This window comes from Zonotrichia leucophrys, chromosome 6 (genome assembly GCF_028769735.1).
Source record: "Zonotrichia leucophrys gambelii isolate GWCS_2022_RI chromosome 6, RI_Zleu_2.0, whole genome shotgun sequence".
Classification (NCBI taxonomy): Eukaryota; Metazoa; Chordata; class Aves; order Passeriformes; family Passerellidae; genus Zonotrichia; species Zonotrichia leucophrys.
The window spans coordinates 31,899,191-31,916,925 of record NC_088176.1 but is presented as its reverse complement, the minus strand read 5'-3'; the positions used below and the strand labels follow the sequence as shown (position 1 = coordinate 31,916,925).

The 17,735-nt window shown below is 42.5% G+C and overlaps 1 protein-coding gene across 1 annotated transcript in view; it reads right to left on the bottom strand.

Moving 5' to 3' along the window:
- The window catches only part of PTEN (phosphatase and tensin homolog), a 49,691-nt gene that overhangs the window by 21,530 nt on the left and 10,426 nt on the right, over nucleotides 1–17,735 (bottom strand). The window contains exons 2-4 of the mRNA XM_064716657.1: nucleotides 10,851–10,935; nucleotides 5,944–5,988; nucleotides 1,171–1,214 (exon numbers count right to left, since the gene is read on the bottom strand). Of these exons, the coding sequence (XP_064572727.1) occupies nucleotides 1,171–1,214; nucleotides 5,944–5,988; nucleotides 10,851–10,935 (174 nt within the window). The remainder of the gene's footprint in view (nucleotides 1–1,170; nucleotides 1,215–5,943; nucleotides 5,989–10,850; nucleotides 10,936–17,735) is intronic.

Here is a 17,735-nt window from a genome sequence, read left to right as displayed (position 1 = left end):
CAAGGAATTTGTGCTTTAAATTGTGCAAGGAATTTGTGCTTTAAATTGTACAAGGAATTTGTGCTTCAAATGAAAATTGTGCAAGGAATTTGTGCTTTAAATTGTGCAAGGAATTTGTGCTTCAAATGAAAACTGTGAAGGAATTTGTGCTTTAAATTGTACAAGGAATTTGTGCTTCACACATAAATTGTGCAAGGAATTTGTGCTTCAAATGAAAATTGTGAAGGAATTTGTGCTTTAAATTGTGCAAGGAATTTGTGCTTCAAATTGTACAAGGAATTTGTGCTTAAATTGTACAAGGAATTTGTGCTTCACATGAAAATTGTACAAGGAATTCGTGCTTTAAATTGTGCAAGGAATTTGTGCTTTAAATTGTACAAGGAATTTGTGCTTCACATGAAAACTGTGCAAGGAATTTTGCTTTAAATTGTACAAGGAATTTGTGCTTCACATGTCAATTGTGCAAGAAATTTGTGCTTCAAGTGTAAGATTGTACAAGGAATTTCTATTTCACCTGTCAATTGTACAAGGAATTTGTGCTTCAAATTGTACAAGGAATTTCTGCTTCACATGAATACTGTGCAAGGAATTTGTACTTCACACTAAAATTGTGCAAGGAATTTGATCTTCACACATAAATTGTACAAGGAATTTGTGCTTCACATGTCAATTGTGCAAGAAATTTGTGCTTCACATGTCAATTGTAAAAGTGTAAAATTCAAGTGTAAGATTGTACAAGGAATTTCTATTTCACCTGTCAATTGTACAAGGAATTTGTGCTTCACATGTCAATTGTACAAGGGATTTCTACTTCACATGTATATTGTACAAAGAATTTGTGCCTCACATGTAAATTGTACAAGGAATTTGTGCTTCACACAAGAATTGTACAAGGAATTTGTATTTCACTGAACTGAAACTTCTGTGCAACCCATTCTGCAGAATTTTTTTTTTTGCAACTGTAGACTTTTTATTAGTTTTGATCTTTAACTTTCAGGAGCACACTTTTTTGAAAGCACCAAGAATATAGCAAATTTTTTCCAATGACTCAAAGCAATCTGACATCATTCCTTGTGCCCAAATCTCCTCCATGATTATTCATCAGCTCCTCCTTTAGGCCTCCATTCAGTGAGGTTTCAAGAGAACACACATCAGGCAGTAAAATCTTACCTCTGCAGTTAAATTTGGCCGTGTCATAATGTCTTTCAGCACATCTGAAAAAGAAAAATAGACAAGAGTTCAAGATAAGTCTCTGAGGAAAAATCCTGGAAAAACATGCATGCCCATCACCTTTATGATTTAAAACTAGAGGTTACACACAGAAAAATTAAAAAATAAATGTTTTGCAGCAGATTGCTCGTTAAAAAGTGAATTATTTTACTGAAAGATAAATATTTACCCCCTGGTAATTGTAGTGCATGGTTATGTTTTAGTCAGTGTGACTCAATTGATGCAAGTTTGAGTTGAGTGTGCACCTTCTAACCCTGACATGAGCAGCTTTGGGCTGCCACACACCTGGAGAGCAGAGCTGGGACCCTCATGCAGGGATGCTGAGCCCAAACACAGCTCAGGTGCCTCAGCAGCAGTGTGGCTGCTCAGAGCAATGGGGATCACAAGGATATCCACATGAATATCAGCAGAGATCACCTGGATCAAGCAGAGATTGTGGCTCTGCTGTCACTGGCATGGATTCCTGAATTTAAGTCACCCCTGAAGGCCAGGCAGCAGTTTCCCCCTCAGACTGGGAAATGGCACATTGAGGGATTAAAAAATAGTTTTGTTGATATCAATACACAGGCAATGGTTGGACACAGCCCTGGCTCAGCTGCACTGAATTTGGGGGTATTTGCAGCACATTTCTGAAGGCTCTGGAGCTGTATCAGCCTCTCCCCACTCAGAGACCCTCTAGAGCTGGACAAAACCACACTGGGTTTGCTTTTCCAGGGATGAGACACAAATCCCCCCTAAAGCAGCCAAATCAGCACCCAAAGAACAACCAGATCAGATTTTGGGATAAGGGGAGAGAAAGAAAGAGTGGATGGATACCCTCCAGAATTTCCCCTGGAGCTGCTCCCTGCAGGGAAGATGATGTGAGTGGAAGTTGAGAAAGGAAAAGTGACAACAATCCTGCCAAGAGCAGCAGGGATGGGGAGCTGAGCAGCCTGAGCTGGAGAATGGCATCCCTGCCCACAGCAGGGAGAAGGGACAAGATGGTGCTGAAGGTTCCTCCAACCCAAACCATGCTGGGATTCTATGCAAGAGCTGAAACACAAATGCTGCAGCGATTTCAGCACACAAATCCCACCTGGATGCTCAGCTCTGACACAGCCTGTGCTCTTCCCAGGATTATTCCAATTCCCACAGCAATTCCAGGACTGCCATGACCTCATCTCTCAGCCACATGGAGCTGAGCTGACACTTTCACACACACACAAACCTTTGGGCTGCTCCTTGGGTGGCTGTAACTGGAGCTCCCTGAGCTCTGCTGGGGCTGCTCCCAGAGCTTCCCTTTCCCTGAATTCCAGAACCTTCTCAGCTCTACCTGTGCTCCAAAAAGCCTGGCAGCTCTCACAGCTCCAATCACAGTGACCAGGTTAAGCTGGCACATAAGAGGAGACTCCCAAAAATATTATTTTCAAAGGCACTGGAGCCTTTGAGAAGAGAGCTGGATGTAGGATGTCCATCCAAGGGGGATGGAGCAGCCAGCAGCACAGAAATTTGGGAAGCTGCAAACACACAAAGCATCTCATCCAGGAAATTTGGGAAGCTGCAAACACACAAAGCATCTCATCCAGGAAATTTGGGAAGCTGCAAACACACAAAACATCTCAACCAGGACAGTTTCCTGCAACACAGGAGTTTGGGAAGCTGCAAACACACAAAGCATCATCCAGGCAAGATTCCTGCAGCACAGGAGTTTGGGAAGCTGCAAACACACAAAGCATCATCCAGGAAAGATTCCTGCAGCACAGGAGTTTGGGAAGTTGCAAACACACAGAGCATCTCATCCAGGAAATCTGGGAAGCTGCAAACACTAAAGCATCTCAACCAGGAAAGATTCCTGCAGCACAGGAATTTGGGAAGCTGCAAACACACAAAACATCTCAACCAGGAAATTTGGGAAGCTGCAAACACACAAAACATCATCCAGGAAAGTTTCCTGCAGCACAGAAATTTGGGAAGCTGCAAACACACAAAGCATCTCATTTAGGAAACTTTCCTGCAGCACAGGGATTTGGGAAGCTGCAAACACACAAAACATCTCATCCAGGAAACTTTCCTGGTGCACAAGAATTTGGGAAGCTGCAAACACACAAAGCATCATCCAGGAAAGATTCCTGCAGCACAGGGATTTGGGAAGCTGCAAACACACAAAACATCATCCAGGAAAGTTTCCTGCAGCACAGAAATTTGGGAAGCTGCAAACACACAAAGCATCTCAACCAGGACAGTTTCCTGCAACACAGGAGTTTGGGAAGCTGCAAACACACAAAGCATCTCATCCAGGCAAGTTTCCTGCAGCACAGGGATTTGGGAAGCTGCAAACACACAAAGCATCATCCAGGAAAGATTCCTGCAGCACAGAAATTTGGGAAGCTGCTGGGAAGCAAAGCAGTTACCACAAAGATTTTATCCAGGAAATTTCCCTGCTTCCTTCTAAAGAAACACCCAGCTCAAATGGGGAGTAAGAGATGAAAGTCTTCAAAACATTTTAAAAAAATTCCACAAATGGGTAAAAAAACCCATCAAATTTGGAATTTTGAGAGAGCATCATTGAGTAGAACAGCATGAGGGATTAAAAAATAGTTTTGTTGATCCCAAGGATACACAAGCAATGGTTGAACACAATCCTGGCTCAGCTGCACTGAATTTGTGGGTATTTGCAGCAGAAACCCCACCAGCACACACTCTGAGGATACTGGTGGGGCTTAATGCTTCAAGTGCATTTGGAGTGGGGTTTTAAACACTATTATAACTCAAATAGCAGCAGATCTCCAGATGAAACCTGAATTTTTTGTATTTTTGGGGTTAAGGAGGGGTTTGGCTGTTCTTAGGATTAAAGGGAGTTTAAAGCAAGGCAGAAGCCAAGTGCTGCCAGGTTAAAGTCACCATCAGCCAGAGCCAGGGACACAGCAAGCACAGAAAATCCCCATTTATTTCCATCCCAGCTCCTTCCCTGCAGGACAGCCCAAGGAAACCCAGTGGAGAAGGAGGAGATGATGACAACAGGGCAGGTGACAATCTGGCAGCATGGGAAGTGAGGAGATGCAAGTGGAAGAACAGATTTAAAGGAGATTTAAAACAGATTTAAGGAGAATACTGAAGAAATAGCAAAGGCAAACGAGAGAGGAGGAAAATGAAACTCAAACTGCTGGGGAGTTAAAAGCCAAGATGTGAGGATGGGGCAAAACTGACATAGTTTCAGAAAAATCTCTAAATCCTTTTAGATAAAACTGCTCAATACACACATTATTATCAACTTCAGGGAACAGCTACCTTAAGGGAACTCAAATCCCATGACAGATTTTGAAATAATTCTGACTCTAATCATGTAACTCCTCTGAACTCCCACCTCCTCCTTTGGAACACAGACAATAGATCATTATTTACAAAGGATCAGCTTCATCTGAAGAAATGGAGTTCTCTGGAACACCTGATGGATGCAATTCCTTCCCATCTCCTGACCAAACACTGCCACAATTCACCTGATGGCATTTTATGTGTATAAATGTGGCCTGCACAAACATTAAGATATCTCCAGACAGTTTTATCCTCTGAAATTTTTCATCTGAGGATGAATAAAGTAATTCTAGCAAGATTCATTTGTGATTGTTTTGCAGTTAACAACAAGAAAATCAATTTTTATATAAGGAAACTGAAAACAAAAACTTTTAGCACACCTGGACAAGTTTTTTTTTCCACAGCTGAAAACACACAGAGCAGCAACAGAAATACCAAATTCATTTGTCTCATCACTGCTCTTTTCACTAACAAACTTTAAAAAGCTGTTCCTGTTTTCTGCCCCACAACTACTTCAGTGACCACTGGAAGATTGCTCAATTTCTACTGTCACTTCTCTCCAATATCAGGGAAATTGATGCACAATCCTTTAGCTAACCTAGAGGCAGATTTAAATCCTTATTTTTAAATATTTGCTTTAATGACTTGACAGATTCAGTACTGCAATAATTTTTCTACTACTGTAGATATGTAAAAATATTCATTTTAAAAAATATTTAAGTTGTAACAGATCTGAGAGTCAATTTTCAACTTGGATTTTCAGGAAAATAAATGAGGGGTAGGAAAACCACAACCCTTCGACATCACTAAATCATTTATACAAATGAAATTAGTCTAAGCTAATGAATAAATTAGATGAAGGAACAGCACAAAAACCCCCAAAAAATAAAACCAAAACCAGAAAACTCCTGTAACAGTACCAGCTTTCTGCAGAACTAAATTTTCAGAGAAGTCAGAAATCAACAACAATTGCTCCAACAGCTTTTTTGAAGTAATAAACAGGGACACACAAGAAAAGGGAGGAAGCAAACAGAACCTTGGTACCAATGCAGTTTGATTTTTTAAAAAATAGAGAAAAAACCCAGGAAAAGCTTCATTTGGCAAATTGGACATGAATACATGGACAGAAAGCCTGCTGTGAATTACTTTTCACTTTTTAATCACATGGCCCAAGCTGCAGATGGGCTGCATGCCAAGTCATTTAAAAACGTTCAAGTAACATGAATACACACCAGCATTTCATTTAACCTCACTCAGCTCCACTAAATGAAGTACCAGGGCTCTCAATCAGCCTTAATTGTTTTAAGAAATGTGCAAAACATCTCCACAGCTCTGCTTCAGGACAGCAACAAGGCACTTGCACTGCTCAGCTATTTTTAGGAGGCATTATTTTGGAGAATGTATCTTTAAGAGCATACTTACAGATTGTATATCTTGTAATGGTTTTTATGCTTTGAATCCAAAAACCTTCAAGAGAAAAAAAAAAAGTATGTGTGAATATACATTGAATAATATTGATCTTCATTTGCAGCACCCAGTTCTGCATTCCCAGTCCCAGCAGTGCCCCAAAAATCCAAGAGGCAGAGTTGGAAACCTCACTCATCCAAATAATCCAACAGCATGGGTAACACCACTAACGCAACCAAGGGAAGCAAGGTCTGACCTGAAACTGAAATATTTACTGCACATGGACTGATTTCCTGATTCCTAAAACACCTGCAGGTCACTGTGAGGAGCTGAGGAAGGTTTGGTTATTTTCTAACAGCACTGATCACACCAGGTATCTGGAAACACTTCCTATTCAATCACCTGGGCCAAATATTCTACCACAAGGAATTAAAGCAGGTAAAATAACTCTTGTGTTCCAGTTCTAGCCAAAATCATTCACTTTACCCCAGGTTTTCATTATTTGCCACTGAAGCCTGTCCCCAGTGATACTGTGGGTTTTGGAAGGAGGACCACTGCACTTTTTCACACTCATTTCATTCCCATGCTCACTCTGGAACACAAACTTCCCCTACAAGCCAAACTGCAAGCATGATTCATCACAAGTGCTGTGATTATATATGATGTGTCACCTGGCAATGTGCAAGAAGAAATAACATGCAAATGTTTACACTTAACATCATCAACAGTGTGTATCTGCACATCAGCCAGAAGGAATTTAATTAGCCATGACAGAACATGCTGTTCAAATTGAAAAGAAACACTAGCTGCTAAAATCCTGGAAAGCTCAAGCAAAAACAAGCTCTGGTTATCAGTCATAATATTCCAGAAGAACCTAGAACAGCTCTGTGGTTAAAGGCCTGCATTAAAATGGGAACAGATGTGAAACTCCCAAGTGAAGGAGGAAAAAGAATTCCCTGAGTGCCACTGGTGCCCCTGTTGGCAGCCTTGCAGAGCCTCAGGAAGATGGTGGGCACTGGGATTTGTTTCAGGAGATGTTCCTGTTTGTTAACACACACCAGAGAGAGCAGAGCTGGCTCTGCTTTCCCAGGAATATCCACACAGTGGAGTGGGATGTTTTTAAGGCCAAAATTCCATGCAAAACCTCTCCAAGTGTCAGTCACAGGAGACAGCAGGCAGGGCAGGTTGTACTTCTGATGCAGCATTAGGCTGGAATTTGTCAGGGTACCAGCTGCTCAGAAAAAGCTGAATCCTGACTCAATAGCAACTGCTCAGGAGCTTGAGCACCTCTTGCATTTCTGCATAAAAAGCACTTGGAAAAAATAATAAATAAATTACTGGAGTAGATGAAGACTGCAACATGCAGAATGCATCACCACATTTTCTTCTTGTTTAAAAAGGTAACAAATGTAATAATACTTGAGCATCCAGTTGCCTGCAGCTCAATTTACATCTCTGCTTATCTTAATTTGGTTGATGATGCTTTTAGGTGATCACTGCTCCTTTTGATCAGTGTTTATGGACAGCTTAATAATTATATAGGCATTCCAAAAAACTAATTTATACATATCTACCTCCTCAACCACTAAAATGTATTTTCCTTCAGCCAGAAGCTACAGAAATCAAGGCTGTGAATAGAAGAGGGCCTTCAAAGACTCCTGCCTATCAATATTTATTTATATTATTCCCATGTTAGATATTGGGAATGAGGAATTGTTCCCTGGCAGGGTGGGCAGGCCCTGGCACAGCTGTGGCTGCCCCTGGATCCCTGGCAGGACTTTGGGGCTGGAGCAGCCTGGGACAGTGGGAGGTGTCCCTGCCCATGGCAGGGGTGGCACTGGATGGGATTTAAGGTCCCTCCCAACCACAAACTCCACATTTGCAGGCAGCTTTCTTTCCCAGCAGCAGTCAGAGGCACCTTTTCATGAAGCTGATGGAATATCCAGTCCCTGATGAACTCCATCATCGAAAATTGTAGAGGCAAGGCTGAACTTGAAATCACAGATGCTTAGTTGGAAGGATTAAGTCATTCTTACTCTCACACCTTCACCTCCAGCGCACATGGCCTTGGCACTGCAGGATCCAGGGCACACCAGCTGTCAGCTGCCACTGCCAGGAAATTCCTCATCCATATATAAGTAATGGATATGCCCCTGCTCCCAGGCAGATATGAATGCAGCATGCACTCCCCCACTCAGTCTCAGCTCCCCTCTGACACTCTCGTCTATTGTGATCTGATTTTCGTCATGACAGTGGAACATGCAAAACCAAGCCCCTGGAGCCCAGCTGAGTGCAGCTGTGCAGGGAGGCACGGCCTGCAGAGCCCTGACTGCCAGGTGAGGCTGAGGAGCCCTGCCAGGGGGAGGGAGCTCACTCACTTCGTCCAACTGGTGCAATCACCATGGAATATCCTGCAGCCCAGAGCTCTGCAGTGCAGGCAGCTGTACCATCCCAGAATCTCAGACAGTTGGGTGGAAAGACCTTCATGCCATCCATTGCCAGCCTCGCCATGGACAGGGACCAAAACCAAGCCCTGGCCCAGTGAGCCTGCTCCAAGCCCTGCTCCAGGTGAGGCTGAGGAGCCCTGCCAGGGTGGGGATGGAGGAGCTCAGCTCACTTCTGTCCAAGCTGGGTGCAATCCCCATGGAAATTCCTGCAGCCCGAGCTCTGCCTGCCAGCAGCTGTACAATCAAGGAATCTCAGAACAGTTTGGGTGGGAAAAGACCTTCAAGCCCATCCAGTGCCAGCCCTGCCATGGCTCCAGTCCCATCAGAACTCAGTGGCCTCCTCTGGACCTGCTCCAAGAGTTCCACATCCTTCTAAGGCTGGAAGCACCAGAATTCCAGGTGGCAGAATCCCCCCTGCCCTGCTGCCCACGCTGGGGCTCAGCCCAGGGCACAGGGGGTTCTCTCTTCAAATGATTTCCCTTCAAATGATCCCTCTCAAATGATCTCTCTTCAAATGATCCCTCTTCAAACGATCCCTCTTCAAATGATTTCCCTTCAAATGATCCCTCTCAAATCTCTCTCAATCTCTCTTCAAATGATCCCTCAAATGATCCCTCTCAAATGATCCCTTCAAAGATCCCTCTCAAATGATTTCCCTTCAAATGGTGTCTCTCAAAGACCCCTCTCAAATAATCTCTCTTTAAATGATCCCTCTCAAAGATCTCTCTCAAATTATTTCCCTTCAAACAATCCCTCTCAAATTATCTCTCAATCTCTTCAAGTGATCCCTCCCAAATGAAATCTCTCAAATAATCTCTCTTCAAATGATCCCTCTCAATCTCTCTTTAAATGATCCCTCTCAAAAATCTCTCTTCATGATCCCTCTCAAAAATCTCTCTTCATGATCCCTCTCAAATGATTTCCCTTCAAACAATCCCTCTCAAATAATCTCTCAATCTCTCTTCAAATGATCCCTCCCAAATGAAATCTCTCAAATAATCTTTCTTCAAATGATGCCTCTCAAAGATCTCTCTCAAATTATTTCCCTTCAAACAATCCCTCACAAATGATCTCTCTCAATCTCTCTTCAAATGATCCCTCAAATGATCCCTCTCAATCTCTTTTCAAATGATCTCTCTCAAAGATCTAATAATCTTTCTTCAAATGATCCCTCTCAAAGATCTTTCTTAAAATGATCCCTCTCAAATGATTTCCCTTCAAATGATCCCTCTCAAAGATCTCTCTTCAAATGATTTCCCTTCAAACAATCCCTCTCAAATAATCTCTCTCAATCTCTCTTCACATGATCCCTCTCAAATGAAATCTCTCAATCTCTCTTCAAATGATCCCTCAAATGATCCCTCTCAAATGATCTCTCTTCAAATGATCTCTCTCAAAGATCACTCTCAAATAATCTCTCTTCAAATGATCCCTCTCAAATGTCTTCAAATGATCTCTCTCAAATCTCTCTTCCAATGATCCCTCTCAAATGATTTCCCTTCAAATGATCCCTCTCAAAGATCTCTCAAATAATCTCCCTTCAAATAATCTCTCTCAAAAATCCCTCTTACATAATCTCTCTTCAAATGATCCCTCTCAGATAATCTCTCTCAAAGATCCCTCTCAAATAATCTCCCTTCAAATGATTCTTCTCAAAGATCTCTTCAAATGATCCCTCTCAAAGCACCACTTTCCAAAAAAAAAAAATCACAATTTGAACCCTAAAACCACAAACTTTTGGCAGCTTCTACCAAGTGTTTGGTTTTTAATGCAACTTCTCACACTCTCCAGGTAGGGTTTTGACTAAATGAATTATATCAGTGTTCCTACAACACTCCCCTATTTCTCAGTTGTAGCCAGCAGTTCAGAGTAATGACTTTATCTGAAGTTAAAAATGACAATCTATAGGGGCTTTTTCTATAGGTCATCTTTCTCCTTGTCCCTAATTACTCAACACAACCAAATGTAAAAGTCTTTATTTAAAGTAATTTATTTTTATGCTTATGTTTCAAATTTACTATTTGAAACAAATATTTGCTACATTTTCTATTTGAAATAAAAATTTACTAATCAAGCACTTAATTTATCAACTGAAGAAAGGATAAAAGCAAACTTATCCTGAAATACCATCAGTCACCTGAGGAAACTCCTGACACTGAATAGAGCCATTGCATTGATGTCTTTCTATAAGTAAATAACCTTTTTTTACTGAAACACAACTTACTGAAATCAAATTTTCCCATTAAAAAAGCAGATTATACGCATTTGAGATCAACCCAGAGCAGCAGCCTGCCCATTTTTTTGTTGTTTCCAACATTTTTCAAGATAGCTATTAAGGCAACAGCTACAAAATGAAAAAAACTCAGCATTTCTACAAATCAGAACACACAGGGTTTCCTCAGCAGGACATAGATGAGTACAGAAAAGATTATTTAAAGTTTTATAAGTTAAGGAAAATAAAAAAGAAAGCCTTACCTTACTACATCATCGATGTTGTTCCTGTACACTCCTTCAAGCCTCTCTGCAGGAAAGCCCATAGCAATTATGTTTGGATAAATATCTGAATATTCAAGTTAAGGAAATATTTATAAAGCATGGCAAATGTCTACAAAAGCATGAAATGGATATTAATCAAATGTTTAACTGTACCCAAATCAGACTGCATGCAATAGGTGGGAATGTGAAGATATAAAAAGGATTATATACCTTGTTTATCAAAAAAAAACCCCAACAATTATCCACTTCTGAACAAATATTCTCATTTCTTATTCTGAACTACCTGCAATTCACTTGCCAAAAGCAACCCAGGATAAAAGAATTTAAGAAAAGTACCTCTTAGGCAAACAAATCAATGCTAAGGAAAAAGGACAAACAAGAAAATTTGAAGTTTACATTTAGAGTTGATGTAGTAAAGAACTTCTAGAAAATTACTGGTATTTATTTTCCCTGTGGTATATGGATTTTTTTTTTTTTTGAACAGAGTTCTAGAAAAGAAAGTCCTCCTAAGTTTAAAGCATTATTAGAAATGATAATGTAGTGAAAAAGCTCAGCTGAGGAGTGAACCAGAAATGAAAGCAGCAGCTCCAAACAACCCATAGCCTGCCACATTAACATACTCCTCCTCAAACTAATTTTAGCAGGAGCAAGAACAAAGCATGATATGTTTGAAGTTGGCCCTGCTTTAAAAAGGGGGGCTGGAGGAGGTGATTTCCACAGGGCTCTCTCAAGCTGAATTATCCCAACCTTTTAAAAGTTGTTTTTATTTTCATGGTCAAAATATACCAAAGAATGGGAGATACTGCAGTGGTTTCCAAAAGGCAAAAATTCCAGTTGCTTGTGCACAAAGAAAAGCCTGAAGTAGGACACAAACTACTCTACTCCACCCTTGCAAAATTCCCACAAGTCCTCAAGAGCAGAGCAGCACAGAGCAGGCTCTGCACTGACACCATGAACTGCAAGGCTTCAGAAAAACAGCAGGGACTGAATACACGGAAATAATGTTTTGTACTCTCGGAAAAAAAAAATAAATTAGCATTTGCTGTGTTGTAAGCTAAGTATTAATAGGCATTGCTCTGCTTGGGCCATTCAATAGATTATTTGTACAGACAAAGAGAAAAATATGAAAAAGTTTTGGAGTAAGCTAAATAAATATTTGTGGCTGTTTTAAATACAGACATTGAAACAGGTTTGTGTCTGGTTTGCAGTTTATTCTCTACTTGCCCAAACACTAAAAAATCACATATTGGGATAAAAACCCAACTAAACATTAAAGTGCTTAACTTACAGAGCTTGTGATAACCTCACATCACAAACTTTGAATTTCCCTCTGATCTATTTTACTCAGCAAGCAGTTCACACCTCTTTAATTAACAAAAGGTGTGACATAATTAGCAAAGTCTTCACTGTTTTATCAGTTATTCCCTGCCATAAGCAGAATATAATATCATGGTTTGATATTCTATTAACTGAATTACCTGGCTGATACAGCCCATCACTCCCTCCTCCTTCCCAATTCCTGATTGCTCCTCACTCCCAGTCCCAGCATTTCTCCTCCAAAGCCCCTCCTTGTGCATCCTGTTTTGAGCAGCAGGGCTACACAAACCATAAATTATCACAGCAAAATAATCCAGAATATCAGTCTGCTTGTCTTGTGGAAGACAAGCCCTCGTGCTGGCAACAGAGAGAAAACAATTTCATTTTGACACATCAAAACAAAACTCAGTTTCAGCTGCAGCATCACCCATGGGACAGCTGCCCAAACTTCACTGAATTGTCAGTGACTTGCTCACACTTTTATTCAGATGCTTCTCCTCTCCCAAGGGCTGAGACAGGAGATACTTTCCAGGATTCCCAGCTGGTGCAAGATGGGAGAGAGGCAGACACACCCCCTGAGCCAAGGGAACAGAACATCTCAACAGCAGCGTTCCAGCCCGCTCACACACTGCTCCAAACACCAAAGCCTCCAAGCACAGGCAGATAAAAAGTTCCAAAATAACCTGGCTGCTCCCAGGCTCCATTCCTCAGCTGCTGCCTCAAGGGCACAGCTCCCAGCCATTCCTGCTCCAAACTGCAGCCAGGCAAAGCCCTCCAGGAGCAGGAGAGCAGCCTTGCACTGAGTGATGCCCACCTGGCAAGCAGGAGGCACTGGGAATGCTAAAGCTCATCCTGGCAGTGCCAGGACAGGGCTTGGAGCAGCCTGGCATGGTCAAAGTGTCCCTGAACATGGCATGGGGTGCTACTTTAAGGTCCCTTAAACCATGAGCTTCAAGGTCCCTCAAAACCATTAGGGTCCCTTAAACCATGAGCTTTAACCCATTAAGGTCCCTCAAACCATTCCATGATTCTGTGACCATTACAACTATTTTTTCTATTTTAAGCCAAAAGTAGGAATTGGAAAAGGGGTTCCACAATATGCCAGTAAGGAAAGACCATGAGAAAATACTTGAAATAAGGAGGGGGGTGGGAAATATGAATCTATTTATGAATCTATTTTCTTCCTCTTGACGTGAGGAAGAAAACTTCCCTGGAGGGTAACAGAGCACTGCCCAGGGAGGGTGTTGAGTTTGTCTCTCTCTGGAGACATTCCAAGCCCACCTGGAAGTGTCAGCTGCTCCAGGTTGGTCACCAGAGGTCCCTTCCAACCCCAACTATTCTGTGAGCCTGGGATGCTGAATTAAAATTGTTTTGTGTGATCTGAGCTTTGCAACCTGACAGCACAAAAACCCAACTCAACTGTTGCTCAAAACGAAATACCCAACAGTGAACCTCAGGGGAGGAAGGGTTGTTTTTAAAAAACATGATAATTTTTTTTCAACAGGCAAGGCAATGTGTCCCCCACCTAAACAGAATGGTCCTGAAGCACCTCAGGGATGATCTGAAGGCTTTGGGCTGGAATGCAGCTGCCAGGCACTGCTGACTCACCCTGGTGTCTGCACAGGGCTGCTGCCAAAGGACACGGCCCCAGCACCGCCCTCCCAGCTCCAGCTGCTCCAAGGAAAGCAGGAGCAGCAATCCCAGACCCATCTCAATGCTCAGACAGAGAATTTTGGGGTTTTTTACATGCTGACAGAAATACTCCTGGCAGCACGGGGAAGAGATGCAGAAACATCAAATATCCTGAGCTGGAAGGGACCCACAGGGATCATCCTGGCCCTGCACACACATCCCAACAATTCCATCCTGTGCAGCCCTGATGTGCTGCTCTGGAGCTCTTGTGGTGCTTCAAACAATTAAAGCAAAGAAAGCCTTTGCTTAGAGATGGAAGAGCAGAATGGAAGTGGTGCTGCTGTTTGCACAGATGAATTAAATCTCAGAGCAGAAATTGAAGTTTCATCACTTAAATGGAAAAGTTGTCATAAAGCCAACTTCTTCCATTCATCCTGTGAAAAAATACCCCAAATCTGAATCAAGTGGAGGGCATGGCTGTTCCTGCATCCTCCCAGCCTGTTTTTATCCCCATGCTGAGGAATGAAATCCCTCTTCAGGAGCAAGCATCCCCTGAGCAGCACCTTCAGCAGGCCCTGCTCTCACCAGGCACACCCAGCAGCTCCACACACCCCTGCTCACACCTCACTTCATTCAACAGCCATTTCCAAAGCTGAAATTAAGATATTCACTACCAGGATGAGATTTCTTACACAGGAGCTTGGGAAGCTGGGCTTCCATTCAAAGGAAGAACTCTGAATCATCATGAAATTGGTAACCAAAGTGCTGATTTTAGAAATCTGGGAGAACTGATCATTTAAAACGTGCAACAAGCTCATTATCAATTCCAAGCTTTTTTTTTTAAGACAGGAAAACAAAAATGGAAAAAAGCCTCAGTCATTTACTGAGGCTGTTCAACACATGCAAAAACAAAACCAACCAAAGTGCTGTAACTACCAAAATTTCATAGGATATGCTGAGTTGGAAGGAACCCACAAGGATCCACAAGGATTTGAAATGGGCTTTTTAAAAAGCATAAAATAAATCCTACCACATTTTGCCAAAGTAGCTCTTTCCTAAGATACTCATTCCCAAAAATGATTCTAACAGTTTTTAAAGTACTCATTCCTTTCTCAGTCTTGTAAACATGAAAAGTGGGATTTTAGTGCTGATAATAAAACAATTATTGGACAGACCTATGATCAGAGGATCACAAATATCCTGAGCTGGAAGAGATCCCCAAGGATCAGGGATGCAGCTGCTGTCCCTGCACAGACACCCCAATAATCCCACCCTGTGGGGAGCTGTGGCAGCCTCAGGGCTGTGCCAGCACCCTCTGGGGAAGAACCTTGCCCTAAAATCCAACCTGAACCTCCCCAGCCATTCCTGGCTCTGTCCCTGTCACAGAGAGCAGAGTTAGGAGCTGCAGCTCCTGGTGAGCTCTGCCCTTTATGTCCTCCAGGGAACAATCCCAGTGCTCCTGGCTCTGGGATTATTCCAGGATTATTCTGCTGCCCCTGCAGACCCTTCCCCACCCCTGTGTCCCTCTTTGGTCACTCTCTGGTGCCCCATGGCACACAAGGTACAACACCACAACATCATCCTCCACTCAAGTTCTTACACCAACTGCACAACCCCACTGCCAAAGGAGCCAAACAACACTGAGCTGTGCCCAAGGAACCCTAAAATCACCACACCCCATTATCTGCTCAATCCCCCCGTGCCACAATGATGCTTTGTCAATACAGAAAGCAGAGCAATGCAAATAACCCATGTGGCACTGCAGAAATGCCTTTGCTCCAATGCTGCTCACACACTGAACAAAACACTCTCCTTCAAGGCTGAAATCATTCCCACATTGCTGAAGATGACAGTCTTTCCAGTTGCTATGAGAAAAATCCTGGATCATTATGCAAATCAGCTGTTATAATCACTTTCAAAAATAGCTGTCTATATATTCACATTATGCCAAGACCAAATTAAAGAATGTGCAGTATACACTTGCAATTTTTTACATACATAGAGATATAAAAGTAAATCACTCATGTTGGTCCTCTAACTGATTTTGTTCACAAATTCAGACTTTTTTCCTAATAATGGAAAGTGGCCAAAAAAGCATAGCAAAACATTTACCAATCCTTAATTCTTAGAGTCACAAGGAAGCTGCAAAAACCAACAGCTGCAGCTTTTCCTGCAATGATCAACACTGCCAGTCAGTAACTGGAACATCATTAGAATTTCTGAGGGATTTTATGAATTTCTCCTAAATTTCCAAGTATTTAACCCCTGATCCTCACTCCACTCCTAAGGTGGCTATAACAGGAAAACAAAGAGCAAATGATCTCATCTCCTATTTTATAGGCAGGCAAGAGCATGCAGTGCTACAGAATTTACACACAGCTTTTTAAATCCAGCACTGAGTTTTACATCAAAACAAAAAGGAAAAAGAAGTTTAAAACTCATAGCCCTTTGTAATTTTACTAATATTATTATTTTCAAGGGGCTGGGACAAAAGGAGAAAGGGGAATGGTTTCCCATTGATAGATAGGTTTGTATTGGATATTGGGAAGAAATCCTGTCCTGGCAGAGGCTGCCCCTGGATCCCTGGCATGTCCAAGGTCAGGATGGGCAGGGCTTGGAGAGACCTGGAATCATGGAAAGTGTCCCTGCCATGGCAGGGGGTGGAACTGGCTGAGCTTTCAGCTTCCCTCCAGCCCAAACCATCCTGGGATTCTGTGAATGCAAGGCTTCAGGAAGACCTAGCAAACATTGGATTTTGTGTTTCTTTAGAAAGGAAATGTCCAAGAAGCTGAATATTCCTGAAGCTGTGAATGATGGGGCTGTTCAAGCTGTGCTCTGGAGCTAAAAACCATTCTGCACACCCTGAACCTGACACCTGCAAATAAACCAACAACAGTCCATTTCTCCCAACCCTCAGCTTCCAGCTCCCAAACTGCAATTTCATTTAACAAAGACCAGCCTTAAACTGAGGAATCTACAGCCTGCAAAAAGCTCCACAACTGCCAACAATGTTAATTTTCATTTCCAGTTCAGGCAGGGGAGGTTTGGCCTTGCTTTACTCTGCTCCCCTACCAGCCCACTCCTCATCTGCTGCCAGCTCTGCTCCGTGTCACCCTCACCCCCTGCCTGCCAGGGGACCCAGCCACCAGCGTGGGGTGGCCAAGCTGTGACAGCAGAGCCCAGGAGCAGAGGCACAGCGTGGCTTTGAAGGCTCCCAAAGCTGCTTTGTTGTCTGAATGATCCTGCAGGTTTCAGGAGCTGTGTGAGGAGCTGTGGCAGCACAGCTGGGCTGAAATGTTCCCCTGGTGACCTCCAGCCCTTTAACTCCAGCTTCAACAAGTCCCAGAGCAACAGCAAGGGAGAAAATAAACCAGCACTGCTCTGACTGTTCAACAGCTTGACAGCCTGCAGCTACAGGGGGAGTGTTACAAGAAGTGTCCACACTCCATCCTCAAACAGATTTAAGAGCCCTGACAAATGGCCAAGCTCTTATTAGTGCCATTTGCTTGACAGCATCCCAAGAACAAAAAAGAAAATGACACAGGAAAATATAACCAGAAAAATCTAAAGACTTTCCTGACATGCATGCTGTTTAAGCTGTACCCATGAGTGCCTTCTTTATTTAACAGGCAGCATTTCCATTAGCCAGCATGAAATGCAAAATGATTTTAGTGTTTTTCTAGGAGCCTGGATCATCAGGAAGTACAGAGGAAATGAACAGGAAGAAAGTTCTTCAGAGCAAAGGAGGATTCCTTGTAGCCAGCCAGCTGCACTTGTCAACTCCACCATCTGTGCCTTCAACAACAAGCAAAGGGACCAACTCAGATGTGGCTGAAACATTTTATCATTTACAAGAAATGCATTTAACCCCTTGATGCTCCATATTCCAACAAGGATTCTCTTTTTTCCCCCATT